Genomic DNA, 19,813 nt, shown 5'->3' with positions numbered 1-19,813 from the left:
TTCCTCTCTTCTTTGTCTTTGTTTAACTATAAAGAAGCATAAAAGAGAGATAAAAAACTAAAAATAAATTTTTTTTTTTGTTTTTTCTCCTTTTTTTTTTCAACTTACCTTTTTTATGATTTGTGAATTTTTTTCGTTTATTATTGAAAATTTTCACAGTTGTGATCGGCTCCGAATAGTCATTATTATTGGTATTGCTGTTATCGACATTTTTATTTGTAAAAGATGGTATATTTTCAGAATTATTGTCATCCTGTTGCCAATAACTAATATTACTATCAATATCACCTTCCTTGTTCTTATTGTTGTTATTATTATTGTTATTAGAATCAATGAAATGATTGATGAAATCATTTTCGTAGGTAATTTTATCCTTTACCGTTTCTTGTTCATTTTTATTAAGATTTGAATTGATAGCCATTTTAAGTTTTTCATTATTATTATTATTATTATTTGAGATTTTATATCTCTTTTTTGAAAACTTTTTATGTTTTCTTTTTCTATAGTTATTATTGTTGTCATTATTATTATCATTGTTATTATTACTTTCATTATTATTATTATTTTTGTTATTTTTATTACTTTCTTTTGAAGTTTTCTCTTCAGATAGTAAAATAAATTCACCCATTTGATTAGATTCTTTTATAATATTTTTATTGGTTTCTGAAGATAATTGAAAATCGCTATTTTCATTGTCTTCAGACGACGATGACGACGATGATGACAATAATAATGATGATGGTGATTGTAACTGTGATGATGGTTTTAATCCGCTTTCCATATTATTTTTCTTTTTTATAATTTTATTATTTTGATTTTTATTATCATTACTATTGTTATTATCATTGTTGTTATGATTATTATTACTATTGTAAAAATTCTCGTAGTCTTGATCTATTTGGTCATCTTTTTCAAGTGTAATATATTGATCAATTTTATATAACAAATTATTATCCTTTTTATATCCTTTCAATTTTGAATCTGAATTATTTTTATCGACTTCTATATTAAATAACATTTTCTTATATAGATTAACTTTTGGATGATGTTGATTATCATTTGTTTGATGATGATTATTTTCCTGATAATTTCTATAATTGTTGTTGTAGTATTTATTCTGATTATGATTATATGAATGATGATGTTGATTATTATGATGATTATGATGTTTATGAATTTTATTGATAGGTTTCAATATACGATACGATTTTATTTTATTGTAATTGTGGTTAATTATAGATGTTGTAGAATGTTCATAGTCAGGTTTAATAATTGTTTCTGGCTCAAATGATGTTAATTTTTCTGTAGTTGTAACTGTAGTTTTTTCCATTTCATTAATCTTAAAGTTATTTTTATTGTCAATTATATTAGTACCATCGGTATTTTCATCACCATTGTCATCATCGTCATTATTTTTATAATTAGTGCCACTTTGATCATCATCCTTATCATAATAATAATAATAAATATCCGAAATTTGTGGACTTTGGATTTTATTACGTAAGTCTGAATGGTTTGTATTATCTTTATGTAAACTTGATTTTTCTGTAATTATTACAATACCATTACCATCTATTTTAACATTTGAATTAATCATACTATCAATTACTGTTATTGTAGAATTTGCATTTTTCAAACCAGAAGCTGATTCTCTACTTCTGCTAATTGAAGTTATTTGTTTAGTCGGTTGTTTTGTAACATTATTTGTAATTTTAACAAAATTCATGTATGGTTGTTGTTGAATTTCACTTTCGTCGTAATCATCATCGTCATCTTCATCATCATCATAATTATATTCCAAATCTTTTTCATATTGATTTTTTTTAATTTTTATTTTCTCAATATTCGGATTTGAAATCAATAATTGAGTATTTCGAAAATGAGATTCATTTATATTTTCTTTTAAGGCAACTTCTTCAGCTTTATTGCATTGTGCATTGAATGGATTACAACGACATTCGTAGCTTTCGAGTAGTGGCAAACATTCAGCTAATGGTCCGCATGGATTTGCGATACATGCATGTGGACAATTTTCAACATCACTACCAGCTATAGCTTCAGATATTATTGAAAGACTTCGTCCATTAATTTCAACCTATTAAGAAAAAGAATAAAAATTTTTCAATTAATAAATAGGATTAAATTGATTTTTCAACTGTTTATCAATCCGATTTTCATACTTTTTTTATATTTTAAATAAATGTTTATTAAGTAACAATTCAGTAATCATTGCGGATATATAAACCATGTCCAAAATTTTGTATATAGGTACCAGAGAGGCCTTTACGACCAGCATAAATTAAATTAAACGCTTTTACGACCAGCATAAATTTAAAATTTATAGTTGTATTGACATTGAATATAATATATTTAATTTTATGTAAAATTTAATTAAAATAAAAAGTTATATTGATGATATTTTCTTTATGACTTAAGAGTAAGAGTACAAAATTATGATTATGAATTGTACGAGTATTACAATTTTTATATCTACTCGGAATTAAGACATTCTATTATAATTTTGTTCTGTCATTTCAGAATCTTTATTAGTATCATAAATTTTTTTTTAATTATTTATGAATATTATGTACCTATATCATCTTATGCATTTATCATTCTCATAACGAATTTGTGTTAGATTAAGAGGGAAATTAATAAAGTTACGGAGATTGGGTTTATTTTTCTGCCCGAATTTTATTAAAATTATGGTATTTTCATATGATTTGATTTAATTTTACAGTTGCCTATTAAAATTTAATAATATTAATTAGTTTTTTAATATTCCCTGTCCCAAGTTCTTAATTGAATTTTTAAAAATTGTGATTTTCTTATTAATAAACTCAGATAGAAAAATAACTACAAAAAAAGAAATTTTAATAAAATTCTTAAAAATTTTTTTAAATAAATTAAAATTCCATTAAAAACTTAAATTTTCAAGAGATTAAATTCAATATTTTATTTTGAAATTAAATTATTATTAAAAGAATTACAATAAGAAGTGGGAAATTTATGAATTTTATGAGAAATTTTCTCCAAACTGTATGCATAGTTAAGTAAACATAAAATTAAGAATAAAAATTTTTTTAACTTGAAATTAAAAATTTTTGTAAAAATTAAAAGTTTTACTGCTTCTATTTGTTTAGGTTTATTTAACATAGCTTTTGGGATTGTAAAAAGTTGAGGTGTTACTTTAGTTAAAATGAAAAAAAAAGATTTTGTTATACTTAAGATGGAATGCTTCTTACTCAAATATCCTTTTTAAAGAAAAATTTCTCATTTAATACACAATATTAATATAAACGAAGAAACTACAGTTTTTAAAATCAATAGAAAAAAAATTTTTTGTCTTGTCATTACTTACCTTTTGTATGCAACCAATGAATGAACCTCGTTCTTTTAATCCAGATGGTACATGATGTAAACTATGAATTCCACCAAGGTATAAACTATGTGGTAATGATAAATGCCAAAAACCATTAGATGAAACAGTCATCACTTCAGAAAATTGATTGACCTGAATATGAAATGGGAAAAAATAGAGTTAAGTTTGTTATTTTAACTCAAATTCTATGAAATTCCATAAACTTAAGTCTAAAAATTCCACAGAGTGTATGTACCCAAAAAAATAATATTGATGTGAAAAAACTCACCTTCAGAACTGCCAAGCGAGCTGTCCTAGAAATTCTAATAGTATGCCATTCTTCCATAACCAAAGGGTAATCACTTCTGCATTGTTTCAAAGAAAGAGAAAATTTTATTTAGCGAATATTTTTTAATTAATTTATTAAATTTTAAGAAGTAAAACTTAAGGTGAATTTGTATAAATAGTTACATACAGAAGCTTCGGTTTAGTCAAAATTATAATGAAATTTCAAGCTTCTTCGGAGAATTTTTCAAATACTACACAATTTTCTAGAAATATTCTCTGATTGCGATAATACGACTAATTTCAGCCCTGTGTTTTTTTTATCAATAATGATGATCAAAAGTTCAAAAATTCTAGAATAATAGCAGCAATGACATATTATAGTCATATATTTTTGCTTCGTGTCGAATTTTGAGATGATTTCACTGGATCGTTTGTTTCTGCGATATCTTGAGAATTCATTAAATTTCGATAACTTTAATAATTTTTCGTCATTTAATAGGAACAGGAACAGTTCAAGGAGCACTCTATTGAGTTTTGGTTAAATTGAAGCAATAGTTCGAGTAACGGCGCCATTCAAAGATAAAAAAAATTTGCTCGTGTCTCGGAAGCTATAAAGCCTTTTGTATTAAAATTTTGTAAAAAAAAGAACGCTAATACGGCCAATATTTTGAAAAAATATGAAAGTGTATTGTGTAAAATAAAATAGCTGTCATACTTTAACTTCAAAAATAATTTGATCGTTATAAACATTAGAAAGTACTCGTACGGGTATTATAAATAATGTAAAGCACTCGTATAGTTGACCCGGTCACCTCTACATTTTCTTGTTTTTAATGTACAATACTGTTATTAGCGTTCTTTCCAAATAAATCTGAATTTAACATCATAAAATTTTACATAAAATTTTCCATTTATTTATACGAATAATATATGTATATACTAATAGAATGAGAGAAAACTAATAATACCCAACATTGAATCCCAAGTAAAGTATATATGAGAATTTTATTTGAATTGAATTTTCAAAGGAAAATTTATGATAAAATTAAAAGTCTATTTATAGGATTTTTTTCCAAAGAAAGAAATCAATCGGAAATGATTTAATTTTATAGGATTACAGTTTTGAATGTATTTTTATGTTCTATTTTAGGACCTAAATAATTTTTAATTCAATTTACATATTATAATAAATAGAAATAATATCAATACAAACTAAAGAAACGATATTTTCAGTTAATTTTGTACAAGCGCATCTATTATATGTGAGCCAAACGGTAAGCAGTCAATTCGCATTAAATATAAAGTCTTTTTTTTTAGACAATCAGTGTTTAGGCTTACACCTTTCAAGAAATTATTTAATTATTCTTTTATAATAGGCAAAGGCTTGAATTTGACTCCTTTTAGTTACTGTTGTCTGATTTCTTAAGAAAATGTTGTAATTTCGGTTTAACTTTAAATTTTCAAGAAAATCTATTAATTCTAGTCATAAAAAGAACATCTAGTCATAAAAAGTATTCAAAGTTTTAAAATGTTCTATAGGTATATAGAACATTATAGGTTTATAAGCCGCAACCTAATGAAGACCAAGAGTTGGTCATATCGTCTGACAGTAAAAATAAACTGTTAATCTTATAATTAAGAACAAGTAAATACGTTCCTGTTGGAGAAAACCCATCTTATGAAATTTTAGTTCATTACTTAATTTTGAATTTTATACGAGATTTTGTTAATGAATTTGAAAAGCAAAAATGTAAGATGACCTTTAGATAACTCCTAATCGTTATTGCTTAACGTTTCAAAATCTTATTTTCTTTAATACTGTATGCTTTACATTATGTTAAGATAAACAAAACAAAAAAAGAAATTAATATTATCAACATTCACAATGAAAAAGGAAGTGAAAGTTTAAAGAAAATTCTTAAAGAAAATTTACATACGAATTTATTTTATACAAAAAAGAAGCAAACACTTTTCTTTTAGCTATATATACTCGTAAATGTATACTTGATATATATTTTGTGCCTTTTCTTTTATAAAACTTTATCGAAAACATTGACTTTTCCTTATAAAAACACAAAATCGTGAATACTTGTAACCTCTTTGCCTTGTTCCTTCCAACAAGATGTCACAAAATAAATGTAAAATAAATATGGAAGCTATAGTATATAATAAGATATATATATACAATCACGCGTATCCATGTAGGATGTACATGTGTAGGAAACTTGAATTATAATATTAAAATTATTATCAGTAAGGATCCTTTTGATCACTGGAAACTGAAGAAAAAAAAAGGAATAGACAAAAGAAAATAGAGACAAAAAAAGGCAAGATTTCAATATGTTGCTAGAAACATGGCATAACTGTTATACACGTATAATATTGATTTTTATTCTTCAATAATTTTAATATAAGAGGTTCTCAATCACATCTAATACGAATCTATATGATAATATATGTATGTATGAGAGTATTTTTACCAACGGAATTCTTTTACTTTATTATAGGGAGACGCATTCTTTATAGAGTATTTATATACCCGTACACACGAATGTTTTATAATTTCCTTGCCACTGCGTTTGTAATGCTTGGAAATAGACATCTGAGATACAGATGATACCCACATATACGTTATGTTTTTGATCAGTCCGCGTCGAATTTTAAATCGATTCAGATGAGTCGACGTTTATCCGCAACATCAGTCACTCATTGATCTAAACAAACTAAATTCAAACAAATTTTTTAAAGTAGTTGCGGCTGTAACCAAATTTAATTTGGATCCGATCGAAGCAAAATAGTTTCACAGTATAGAAATTTATGTAAGGCATAAAGCTATTAAATTTTGTTTTAACGAGTTTGTTCATAACTATATAAAATTTTATTGTCATTATACAAGTTCTTGCAATAGCTGATCCTGAAAACTATAAAGAGTAAAAAATCTAGTGTATTCAAATTTGGCAAGAAAGAGTTTAGTAATTGGTCAACTATTCCATTAAATTGTTAACACGAGCTGCATAAGAACTATTATGATAAAATTCTTAAAAAAACATTTGCACGGGTGTCACAGGGTTTACACGGTCAACTCTATTATTTTTGTTCTATCTGAAATAAGGAGAAGGTGAATTGAATGTAAAGAAACATCATTTCAATATCTTGAACATAAATACATTTTCGAGTCATTTAAAGAATTTTTTTTTTGAGTTCTAGATGACTAATTTTACTTCACATCACCAAGACTTCACATTTGTAAAGATGTTGTACTATCGAATATATTCCAAAAATACTTATTTAAAAACTCAGCCTAAAAAGAAATACTCACTGCTGAGTTCTGTTAATATTTTTAATATTATAGCTATATTGTTGTTAACATGGAGAGGGTATGAATTTTAGCGCAAAAAATTAAACGCATTATAGTATGTAACATATCATTATGATGGTGCAGCTCACTATGTTGGAAACCCTCAGTATATGCACAACATTATGTTTAAAATATATATATTCATTAAAAACATACATTCATAGGATAATATTGAATTGAAACATAATGTTATAACTATTAATACATATGCACATACATGCTCGTGAAAGTTTGAGAAATTTTTTCGATTAGAATATGAAATATAAAGAAAAGAAATTAGGAACTAATAATATAATCCAAACCTTCACAATGATTAAGGATGTCGTTTATTGGGTTATTTGAAATGAAACTTTAAGATAAAGAAGATTCATATACTTCATATTTGTATGTGTGCAGTTAATTTGTATTTATTGCTTTGAATTTCAAGCACGTTTTTTTGAGTTTAAGAAGTTTAATTTATTCGAAAGTGTATAATTCACAATTATAACACATTTATACGATTAAAGTTTGTAGAAAATTACAGGAAATTTTCTATTAAATGATAGTAAACTTTTAAATTTGTTGAAAATTTTAAATATAATATTAAAGCAACTAAATATTTTATAACAGACAGAATGGTCATTGTTTGGAATGTATATGAAGAGTAAGTAATTAATATTTCAAATTGATTTGACACAAACTGAAGACAATAGTATATAGAATCAAACTTTTTGAATAATACTAAGCAATATTTGCCAAGCGGGCAGAAGGGTTTCGTTTTCATATAAAAATTACTCAAAGTAGAACATTGTACAAGATAAAGATTGCCAGCATTAATCTTCTTTCATGAATATGTTATTAAATTTTGCAATGAAATTTAGAATTGTCGAGTATTTGCTTACACTGCTTTTGATTATCCAACATGTTTCTTTAGATTTTCATTCAAGTGAATTTTTTATCATCACATTTATATCTTTTTACATATCTCAGAGATTGAAAACCAATACCTGACGTAGTTGTAAAATTGAATGCATGAAAATCAAATTAGTTAATTTAAGATATCCTTCACATTTTCCTTTACTTGAAAATTGATATGAAAGGAATTGAGCGAATAAATATAAGGAATTAAGCACATGATATTTAAGCCTTTTTCTGTATGATTGGGCTACATATAATTGAACCGCTAAAGCTCATAACTTATCGCATGCAGTGAAAATTTTGTTCTTTTAACCATTTCGATTACAAATTTAGATTTTCAATAACAACTTCGATTAAATTTTTAAATATTAAAAATACGATCACAGCATTCAAATCGATTTTTATTTACACAATTTATTTATTTATTATTTATTAACAATAAAATCTAAGAGCCCCAACTCCTTTTGGGTTTCCTTGGGCTCAGCTTTACATTGCAAAAATTACAAAATTAAAATCGTAATTAATAATATTTCATCAAAAGCAAAAATTAAGTACTTTCATCTAATTTACATATATTATCAGTTAAAATTATTCGCAAAATTCTAAATAAAAATACTTCAATATTACTTTTTTTTTTTTTTTTTTAAACTAATTTTAAGCAAAAGAAATTTTTTAGCCAAACTCTTAATTAATATAGTATTAAATTTTAAAAAGAGATTAAATTATTTTACATAGATTAAGCTAAATTAATATTATTAATTTTAAATTTGACCTAAATATTTTGGTATAAGTTAATTTTTTTGATAAATTGAATTATGTTGTTATAAACTACATTATCATCCACAGAAAGAAGCTTGATATTCATACTGTAAACTTTCCTTTCCACGTTATATTTAGGGCAAATTTCAAAAATGTGTCTGATGGTCAGATCTCCATTGCATACATCACAGATAGGTCGTGTTTTTTTATCGAATATATAGGAATGCGTCAATTTCGAGTGTCCATGCCTTAACCTTGTTATTATAATGGAATCTTTTCTTTTTAAATTTTTTAAATTATTCCACGCCGGTATTTTATCTGTAATTTCTTTCAATTTAGTAGATTGATTTGACTGTCTCCATTCTTCACTAAAAATAGCCTTAATTTGTTGTATCACTAATCTTTTCAAGTCCGTATAAACATGTTTATAATTTTGCACTATTGGTGAATTTATAGCATTTTTAGCTAATAAATCAGCTTCATTATTTCCCTGTATATTCATATGTGATGGAACCCACAAAAATGAAAACTTGTTCTTATTCTCATAAATTGCTTCTTTTATTCTTTGTGTCGTGGGATGCGAGGGAATAAGAGTACTAATAGATTTTAGTGCACTCAGAGAATCAGAGCACACGACCACTTTTTTGTTTATAAAATTTTTATTAATATATTCAACAGCCTTCAGAATTGCATATAGCTCGGCTGAAAAGATACTTGTATTATCTGGTAAATGATAGTCTCTTGTTACTTTATTGAATTTAAACCCACATCCAGTTTTATTATCTAATAAAGACCCGTCAGTATATACAATATCATAATATAGGTATTTGGTGCTAATTTTTTCTTTAAACAGTTTTTTATATAATTCTTTTGAAGTATCTTCTTTTTTAAAATTACTTAAGGAAACATCTACGTTTAAATTCGTATTTAACCAATAGGGTTTTTGAACAAATTGTTGGGTATCTATATTTTTTGGTTGAATAATTTGTAAATTTTCTTTAATTCGTGAGGTCACAGGCTTTAAAACACTTCTTTTACTTATATTGTTGGTCTCTTCGTTTTTTTTCATTTCTTCGCTCAAAGGATGTGTGCCAAAGGATAATATTTTAAGACCATAAAGCATGCCCTGCATTTGACTTCTCAAATTCAATGGTAATTGTGCACTATCGACCAAAAGACTCTGAACTGGAGTAGTTCTGTAGGCACCAGTAGCAATTCTTATGCCAGTATTCAAAATCGTATCTAGAGATTTAAGCATTGTTTTACTCGCCGATCTATAAATAAAACTACCGTAGTCAATAATAGGTAGAATGAGTACGTTCAAGAGTCTTAATAACATGTTTCTATCTGACCCATACTCAGTGTGATTTAGAATTTTCAATATATTTAGACTTTTTTTGGCTTTACTTTTTATATTTTGTATATGATATTTCCAGCTGAGTTTTGTATCAAAAAGCATACCCAAAAATTTATGTTGCAGAACATATTTTATCTTGTAATTTCCAATATATAAGTCAGGATAATAAAATTTTTTTCTTCTCTTTGTGAAAAGCATGGCTACCGTTTTGGTAGTTGAAAACTTTGAACCAGTATTTTCGGACCATAGGGAAATTTTGTTTAAAGTATTCTGCATTTTAGCTTGCATATTTTTTAAATTCTTACCGTTTAAAAATATTACCAAATCATCAGCAAATAAGGCAAATTTTACTGGTAATTCAATTTTCGATTTAATAGTGTTAATATGAATTATAAATAATATTACTGAAAGGACAGAACCTTGTGGTGTACCATTTTCAATTTCCATTATTTTTGAAGTATTTCTTGCAATATCAACCTGTATTTTTCTATTTTGTAAAAAATTGTATGTGAAAATTAACATGTTACCGGTAATACCTATATTAATCATTTCATTTATAATTCCTCTTCTCCATACCATATCATATGCTTTTTCTAGGTCGAAAAAGATAGATAAAGTAAGGTCGTTTTTTGAAAATGCTTTTATTATTTCACATTCCAGATATGAAAGATTGTCCATGGTGCATCGTTTTTTTCGAAATCCAGCTTGATATTTGGTTAAAATTTCATTTTTCTCTAAAAACCAAACTAACCTTTTGGAAACCATTCTTTCTAGTAATTTGCAAATGCAGTTTGTAAGAGCTATAGGTCGATAACTTGAAACATATGTTGGATTTTTGCCTGGTTTTAAAATTGGAATAAGGATGGCTTGCCTCCATTTCTCTGGGAAAATTCCTTTTTCCCATATAGTGTTAAAAAGATTTAATAATACAAGTTTGTCATCTTCTTTTAGTTTTTTCAAAAATTCATAGTGAATTTGATCTGGTCCTGGGGAACTACCTTTGCAATCCAATAAGCTATTTTCCATCTCTTCAATAAAAAAAGGTTTGTTGTAACTTTCCTCTGAAGATAGTTTTAAGTTTAATAGTGCCTTTTCTTCTTTATTTTTATGCTTGATAAATTTATCACAATAATTTCTTGTACTAGATACAGCCGAAAAATGTTCTACCAATAAATTGCAAATATTCTCCTTTGAAGTAATTATTTTATCATCCTGTATGAGTGTCGTAATATCATTCGTATTGTTCTTTCCGTTTATTGATCTAATTTTTTGAAAAACTTCACTTGTTGTGGTATTACTATTAATGGACATAACGAAATTTTGCCAACTTTCTTTTTTATGGAATTTAATAAGCCTTCTTGTTTCATATTTTATTTTAATAAAATTTTTATAATCAGTGAAATTCATAGTTTTCTTGTATTTTCTAAAAAGTTTTTCTCTTTTTTTGATTGCATATTTTATTTTGGCATTCCACCAAGGAACACAACGTTTCATTTCCTTATTACTGTTTGTTGGAATATTGATTTCAGCCGTTTCTATTATATTTTTGGTTAGATGTGACACATAACTATTGATTGTAGATTCATTTAATTCAGAATCTGGATAAGTAAGTTTTAATTTTTCCTGATATTCCTTCCAGTTTGCCTTTTTAATCAACCATTTTCTTCTTTGAGACGAAGTAGAGTTTAATAAAACTGCAGAAATAACAATCGGATAGTGGTCACTATTAAAAAGGTTTTCTTCTATAGTCCAGTTGAAATAATTTTGAATTATAGGTGTACAAATAGATAAGTCAATACAGCTATGAGTTTTGTGAGAGAAGCTAAAAAAAGTTGGATTTCCATTATTCATTAGTATAAGGTCAAGGTCATCTATAATCTCTTCTATCATTTTTCCTCTCCTGTCAATTTTTTGTGAACCCCATAAATAATTATGGCAGTTGAAGTCTCCAACCAACAAGAAGGGACAATCGAAGTGTTGAAAAATATTAACTAAATCTGCTTTATTTATATTAACATTATTTTCTAAGTAGATGTTGCATAAAATGAACTTTATTGGAAAAAATATTTTGACTGCTACTACTTGGATGTTAGAATTTATAACTATTTCTTCGGATTTATATAAAGTGTGTACATATATGGCTACTCCTCCATGGGCAACCGTATTTGATAGTACATTTTTGTAATAAACTTCATAATTCTTTTTGTTAGGCACATGGTTTTTGTTAAATTTTGTTTCTTGTATACCTATTGCAAAAGGGTTGTATTTCTTAATCAGTAATTCAAAATCTTCGTAATGACTATAAAGGCCATCGGCATTCCACTGTATTATATTATATAAAACAGACATTTATTCAAAATTATCTACCATGTCAAGATCCCCAATACTGCTAGTGGTGCTCGAGTCATCTTTCTCATCAGTTTTTGGTTTTTTGTTCTTACTTATTTGTTTTTTAATTTCTCGTTTTTGTTTTTTTGAAAGATTTTTTGGTAAAATTATATTGCCATTTTCTAATGTTATAGATTTGGTAATATTCGCACTTGGGTTAATTGGCTGAATAATTGGCTGAATAATTGGCTTGTTTTCTATTTTATTTTCATGTTCATTTTTTTTCATGTCATCCCCAAAAACAATTTTCGATTTGTCAGAGATTTTATCTTCATCTGTTATTTTGTTGTTACACGAACATTTACATCGACATACCTGCTTTTGATTATTAAGTATTTCAGAAAGTGGTCTTACGAATGGAAAACGCATATTATATCTCCTGATTGCTTCCTTCATGTCTACGTTCTCTTTTATTTTAATAGTTTTGATTTCCTTTTCTTTCAGGAATCGAGGGCATTTCTTGTAAAATGCATTGTGAGAATCCTTACAATTTACACATTTTTCAGGTTTAGCACATTTTTCATTATCTATCAAATGGTACAGTTCACCACAATTCGAGCACATTTTTTCTTTTTTACAATTTTCAGTTAAGTGGTTGAAGTTTAAACATTTCATACACCTAAGCGGTAGAGGTATAAAAGGCCTGACACTATATCTTTGATAACCAATAAATATTTCATTTGGCAGCTTCGTTACCGAAAATTTAACACAATAAAGTCCTGTTTCAATAAAAGCATTATCAGTTTTCCTTTTAAATCTTTTAATTTCAATTATTTTCTGATCCTTCATTTCATTTAGGAATTCCTCGTCTGATACATATTGAAGATCGGGACTATAGAAAACACCTTTTACTTCATTTAAGGTTTTATGTTCCTCCACTAGTACATTTACTTCAGGACTTAATTTCACTAGTTTTATTAGCTTACCTGCTTGTACGACATTTTTAGTTTTTACTAGAACAGTACCGTCTCTTATCTTTGTACAGCTAAGTACATCACCAGCAATATTCTGTATTACTTTTTTAAGTAAAAAAGGCGACACCGACGACATATTTTTATTTTCATCATTTCTCTTGATTGTTAAAAATTTTTCGCCTGGTGTAAAATTTACCAATTTTTTTGATTCATCAAGTCTTATATATGGGTCCATTAATTTACTAATATGTGCCACACCACCAACAGGTGGAGGGCTATCGCCCGACATTATGTACTTTAGAGTTTTTTTTTTTTTTTAAATAACTTTCAAATCAATAATATAATTTAATATAATAACAAAGAATTTAATTGAAATATAAAAATAAATCAAACACAATTCAAAATAACGGCAAACTATGTTAGGTATAAAAGACTATAAACTATGCAGGTATAAAAGTATAATATATGATTTTACGTTTTGATTTTGCTTTCTTTTCTTTTTTTTTTTTTTTTATTTCTTATCAGTTTTATGATTTATAAAACAAAGGCACTTCTTTCCTCTTTGAGGAATATCACCAGACTGATTTACACAATTATCTTTATTACTAATACCTTATTTCTTATGTTATATAATATTTTCTTAAAAATTTTTGATAATAAATAACAAAATCAGAATAAGAAAGAATATTTACATACTCACTCTTTAAATAAAGTAAAGTATAGAAGAAAAAGAAAATACAAAAGGAAAATGTTGCATAACTTTAGGCTATTTTCTTAAAACATTAAAAGTTTTGAGTACCTACCCTACATATCTTACATGAATTTGTCTTATATAGATTTATATTTGTATTGTGTATGTGTAAATAATTATAAAATTTATCTTACAACCGTATACGCTTTGAACAACTTCTTTTTGCATTTCTCTTATATAATAATATAAAAGTCACATACGATAATGTAAAGATATAAAAGTCACAAAAACATAATGTAACATCCATAATTGTATGTATATATAATATGTATATAGATACGAGTATATTTACGCTTTTATGAATAAGATACTTTTATACTTAAAAATACTTACAGAACATTCAAAGAAATACAAACGTAAAAGAATTGAAAAGGAAAATGTCCTTATTTGCGGTAACAACATTATGATTTCAAGGAAACTTTCGTGACAATTTTTTTTTTTTTTCAAACATATAAAATATTTCGTACAATGGCGAAGTAGGTAATATACATAATAAAATATGTGTGTGAATGATCTTGTGTGAATATTTTTGTGACACAAATAGCATACACGAATATCAGTGGAAAGAGGAAAAATTTTCTTTTTATTTTGCTTTGTTTTCCTAAATTCATCAAAAATTCTTTCGATAATGATAAAAGTAATTAAAAAAGTTTTCCATGTCATTTTCTCTTATTTTCATTTTACTATATATATTTAGCCATCCATAACGGAATATATTTCGTTTCGGGGCACATCATGTTACTTATTACTTAGAGTAAAATTTAATTTAGTTTCTTTGTATTTTCTTATTTAGAATAAAATTAGAACAAATAAACATACAAATAAACAGTAATATTCTTGTATATAAAGAATACAAATTTTTTTATTTTTAAATTTTATTCTTTATATTTTTTAAATTCTCTTTTTTACTTACCTGACAATTGCTGGTCCACTACCCAAATCAAATGTAAATTCAACATAGCCATTATTTAAAGAGAGAGCAATATAATCACCATGTTCATCGTGTCCGCTATAAAGTATAACGCCATCTGTATGATGTGGTTTTATTATAATCTGTGAATATTAAGCGTTGTAATATTGCGATTATAATGATTTTGTATTATAAGAAACGGGAAATAAAGAAAATTGTAATTAATTTGAATATTAAAATGAAAATAATTTATTTTTATTGCTAGAAATTTTGTGTTGAAATTATGATTTTTAAGAAAGTTAAAAAATTAATTTAGAATATTATTTGAGAACAACATCTTGAGCAATCATAAGTTTTAATAATTTTAATTAGTATTTTTGTACTGTTACTCTATATAACAGTGTTATAATTTAAAATTGTGTAAAAAAGGACAGTGAAAATCAAGGATAATAAAAATTTAATGGAATAGGGTGCGACGAACCAAATAATATTTTTATGTTTTCAAGAGGTGTAAGTCTTACGATAAAAGGCAGCTTAGAAAGATTTGAGAACATGTTACATGATTTGAGATAATGTTACAATATAATTAAGGGACCGCGATTATCGATCAATCAAAGAATTTTGCAGATCTGGTTACTGCCTTTAGCCTTAAGTAAGGCCTATTGTAAAAGTACTATAATGAAGTTATAGTATTTTATTTGGCCAATGAAATTTAAAAACCAAATTTCAATGAAGCAATGATTTCTGCAATTTCAGAAAAATTGCTGAAATTTGCAAGAATCATTCAAAAGTAATAAAGGTTAGTTTAAGGTTAAATTTTTCAATTATAATTTTTTCTGTTTTAATATCTTTGACATATTTCAAATAAGAAAAATATTTAACTTGTTGAAGTAGAAACCGTTTTAAATTTTCAGAATATTTCGATTTTAAGAACTCATTCTACTAAACTTAAAAAAATTTCAATTTTAAAGATCTACATAACCGTTTATTTGCCTATTAAATCTTTCAAATATTTAAAAATTAAAAAATTGTTTTATATTTTCAATTTTATTTTTTCTTCTTGTTTACTACCTACACCCACCCACTCAAAAACGAAACAAAGTCTAATTGATTTTTTCCTTTTTTGATTTTTACGCACATACACACAAACAAAATCTTTGTGAACAAATGGACTGGGATGAATAACTTTTTGTCTTGTTTTTGTTTTTTGTTTTGTAGATACATGAAATTCCTGTTAGATCCTTTTTACCCAAAAACAAAAAAGCAGAGAAACAAAGAAAAATGTAATAAAAATCTTTTCTTATTATTTCTTAAAATTGTTATTATACTTTTGCAGCAGACGAAGACGAACATTATGAGAACCAAAAAGAGAAAAAGAGGGTCTAAATATTTATAGAAAAACAATTTGAAAATCTTGTATTTTATTAATCCCTTCGTGTCGAACATTTTCATTTAAATCGTGTTTATGTAAATTCAAAGTACCTCTGAATATATTCTATGGTCTATACGCTCTTATTATAATATAGGTACGTCATTATGGCTGTGTAGGTTTTTGTATTTTTTTATATAAAATTACTTTTTTATACTATTTTTAAGGATTATTGTTTTAATTTAGAATTGCATGTTAAAGATTTTTGCTTATTATTTTAAATGTCCACCTACCTGTAATTCTAACCAAATCAAAGCTGAATCACCAAGTGGCGCATAACGTAAATATGAAGTCCCATTGAATGATGGTACCTGAAATATAAATTTAAATAAATCAATAAAATTTCAATTTGTTACGATTTTTCTATTGTTATGACGTCGAAAACTATTTTCATTCGTGAGTTAAAAGTTGGAAAAGTTGTGGGAGTTAAGAAGCACAGATAAGTTTTGTTTTTCTTGTTCTTTTTTCTACCAATTAAATTTTCATAAATGTGAAAAGTAAAATTTTATTTCATGTTCTTGTAGAATGATTATCAAAAATTTTTTTTGAAACATTGCTTTTAAAAAATCTTTGTTATAACTTGAAAATTATATGCAAATCACGCCCTATTTAACGCGAACAAATATAAAATATTTTAATTATAGCACTATGATTAAAATTAGTTATGACTAGTGGACTTGTCATTTTTATTTAATAATTTGGTCATTAAATTAAAATTTTAAAATGTAGAAATTTAAAATTATATACAATAATTTTAATTTTCAGTGATAAGTTGGTTTCTGTTCATTAATAGTGGAAAGTTCGAGTATCTGCTCATTTTATTATTATTAATATTCTAGCTCATTTTACTAGCTTTCATTTGTATTTCAGTGTTTTCTTAATAACATGTTATTAAAACTCTTTCTAAGTGGAATGGTGTAAATCATAGTTTATCTTTCAGTTATCATCAGTCATAAACTATAACATTATTTTATATTTTCTATTTTTATCCGACAACTTTTAATATAATTACGTTATAAACTCACTTTCTTTTGAAGGCAATACGTTAAATGCAGATAGGAAAAACAAATTAATCTCTTCATCCATCTTAAAAGAGAAGGAAAGGCAATAGTATTAAAAATTTTAATGTCTCATTTTTTTTACAAGAAATTTGTGGCATCAAAACATTATTCTTACTCGTGTAATATGACGTAACAGTAGTATATCTACGTAGTATTGCAAGAGTATTTTACACTCTCATTATTTCTGCCATATTGTAATTTATTCAACTTATTGCTATCACTATATGCGTGTTATGTCAAAAATGTCCAACGGCCGTCAACGTCATTTTGTCAAATTGTTTATTCTGTTATATTGTTCTTTTAAATACAAAAGCAACAAAATAATAAACGAGAAGAAAAAAATAATCTTTCACGTTTTTTCTTCGTTTTTCTTTTGTTCTTTCATTATTTACGAAAACACTTACTAGACAAATATTTTAAGTATAACGAGGAAAATATGTAAGTATAAATCTTAAGCAAACAGAATGCCTTATAAGCAGCATATTGAAGGAAAACCGTAAATGAAGTTTTGTTTGATCTTAAATATAGTGTTTCCAGCTTATCAAAAGATAATTTCAAGGCACTTATAAATAAAAACAATATGCAATGTACTATAATCAAATTGGAAAAACTATTTCAATCGGAAATGCTCAAGTAATAATGTTCAAGCTAAAAATATTTTATAACTTACTACCCCTCTCTGTATTAAGAACTTTTATAAAATAAATTCATTTTCACTCTATAATTTATATTTTTATTAATAATCATAATTGATATTAGAAGTAATCGAGCTTACTCCTTTTTCTTTTAGAATTGGTAAATTCAAGTAGTTGTTACTTAAAATTTTAATTAAGAAATATAAAATATTTGTATGTATACTTCATTTTGGAATTGATTGGCAGAATTTTTAAAAATATAAGCTAATAAAATGTAAGTATAAGCTGTTATGCAAATTATGTCCGTGAAATGTAAATAATAAGCTGTTATGCTTTTAATCTAGAGCAAAATTTCAGTATATTTGCCAAATACTTTTTAAGGCCGAAATTTTCGAAACAAAATGCCTTTAATAATTTATCTCAAATGCGGTCCAATATTATTTGTTATTCTTTTCATTTTCGCACAATACACTGCGATTTTCATACTTCTGTAGGAACTTAATATTAAAATTTATAATACATTTTGTTTTTCATAATTAATTTGCTTCATTTTTCTTTTCAATTGTGATTCCGTTCAAAAAAATAAAACAAATAAATTTCCTTCAAAATAAACCTAAAACAAGCAATGAAAGAACCTCTTCAAAGCAATATAAATGAAAAAAAAATAATCCAAGAAGGGTATACATAACTCAAAGATAGAGCCTGGCACCGAAACAAAAGTAAAAATGAAAAAAAAAGGAAAAAAAAAATTTTAAAAGTGGAACCTTATTTTTTACCTGCAAGTCTAGTCGCATTTCACATAGATCACCACTAAAACCAATTGGACATAGACAGACAGCACCATCATCGGTAGGTAAACATTCACCACCATGTTGACAGGGATATTTTACGCATTTGTCTGTTGTACAATCCTCTGAAAATAGATACGAAAATTATAAGTATGAATGTCTTAATTTAAAGGAAAAAAATAAAAACAAACAGAATAAAATATTTTTTATTACGCTATCAAGATATAACAGCATTTTTACATTTTACATTATGTATGTATATCCTTATGTATATTATTATGTACATGTATATAAAATATATTATTATTTACACGAATATAATAACGATGATGACGATGATGATGGTTATGATAATTTTCTATTTTTGTGTATACACGGTTGTATAAATATTTTATATAATTGCTTTTTTGTTTACTTTAAGTCCTTTTTAAGGACATAGCGTCTGGAAAATGTCCATCATTCATTCGCAATGAATTAAAATTTATTGCTATAAGTTATTTTTAAGTGGTTTTTGTTAAGTTTTCATATTTATTGTTTTTATTATAAATATATAAAAAACAATAAAAAATATTATACGAGTTAAACAAAGGGGGTACGTGAGGTCAAAAACGTGTATGGAAATTATAAGAATTGCGAACGAGTAATTGAAAATCTTTTATTAAGTCCATTAACTTAATGTTTTGTTTTTTTATAATTATAATATAGAATTGTTATATGATAGCAAAACAGGTTAATGTTGCAGGCGATTTATTCATTTTTTATCCTTAAAATAATTTTTATTTTCATTAGATTAATAAAATTTTAGTAATTTTAGTAAGGTATCGGTTGTTGAATAAATTAAGTTGAATTAAGAATATTAAAAAAAAGAATATGATTATTTTTTCCGTATAGCTATAGAAACTTTAGTTCATCCTGTG

The 19,813-nt window shown here is 25.7% G+C and overlaps 1 protein-coding gene across 1 annotated transcript in view; it reads right to left on the bottom strand.

Moving 5' to 3' along the window:
- LOC129610845 (uncharacterized protein DDB_G0283357) overlaps positions 1-19,813 on the bottom strand; it is a 255,592-nt gene that overhangs the window by 6,407 nt on the left and 229,372 nt on the right. The window contains exons 9-14 of the mRNA XM_055523599.1: positions 18,885-19,021; positions 16,646-16,723; positions 14,987-15,126; positions 3,651-3,726; positions 3,362-3,514; positions 109-2,095 (exon numbers count right to left, since the gene is read on the bottom strand). Of these exons, the coding sequence (XP_055379574.1) occupies positions 109-2,095; positions 3,362-3,514; positions 3,651-3,726; positions 14,987-15,126; positions 16,646-16,723; positions 18,885-19,021 (2,571 nt within the window). The remainder of the gene's footprint in view (positions 1-108; positions 2,096-3,361; positions 3,515-3,650; positions 3,727-14,986; positions 15,127-16,645; positions 16,724-18,884; positions 19,022-19,813) is intronic.

Source organism: Condylostylus longicornis, unplaced genomic scaffold (assembly GCF_029603195.1).
Source record: "Condylostylus longicornis isolate FDR11 unplaced genomic scaffold, ASM2960319v2 ptg000048l, whole genome shotgun sequence".
Classification (NCBI taxonomy): Eukaryota; Metazoa; Arthropoda; class Insecta; order Diptera; family Dolichopodidae; genus Condylostylus; species Condylostylus longicornis.
Note: the sequence above shows the minus strand (reverse complement) of the source record. Positions and strands in the feature narration are given on the sequence as shown.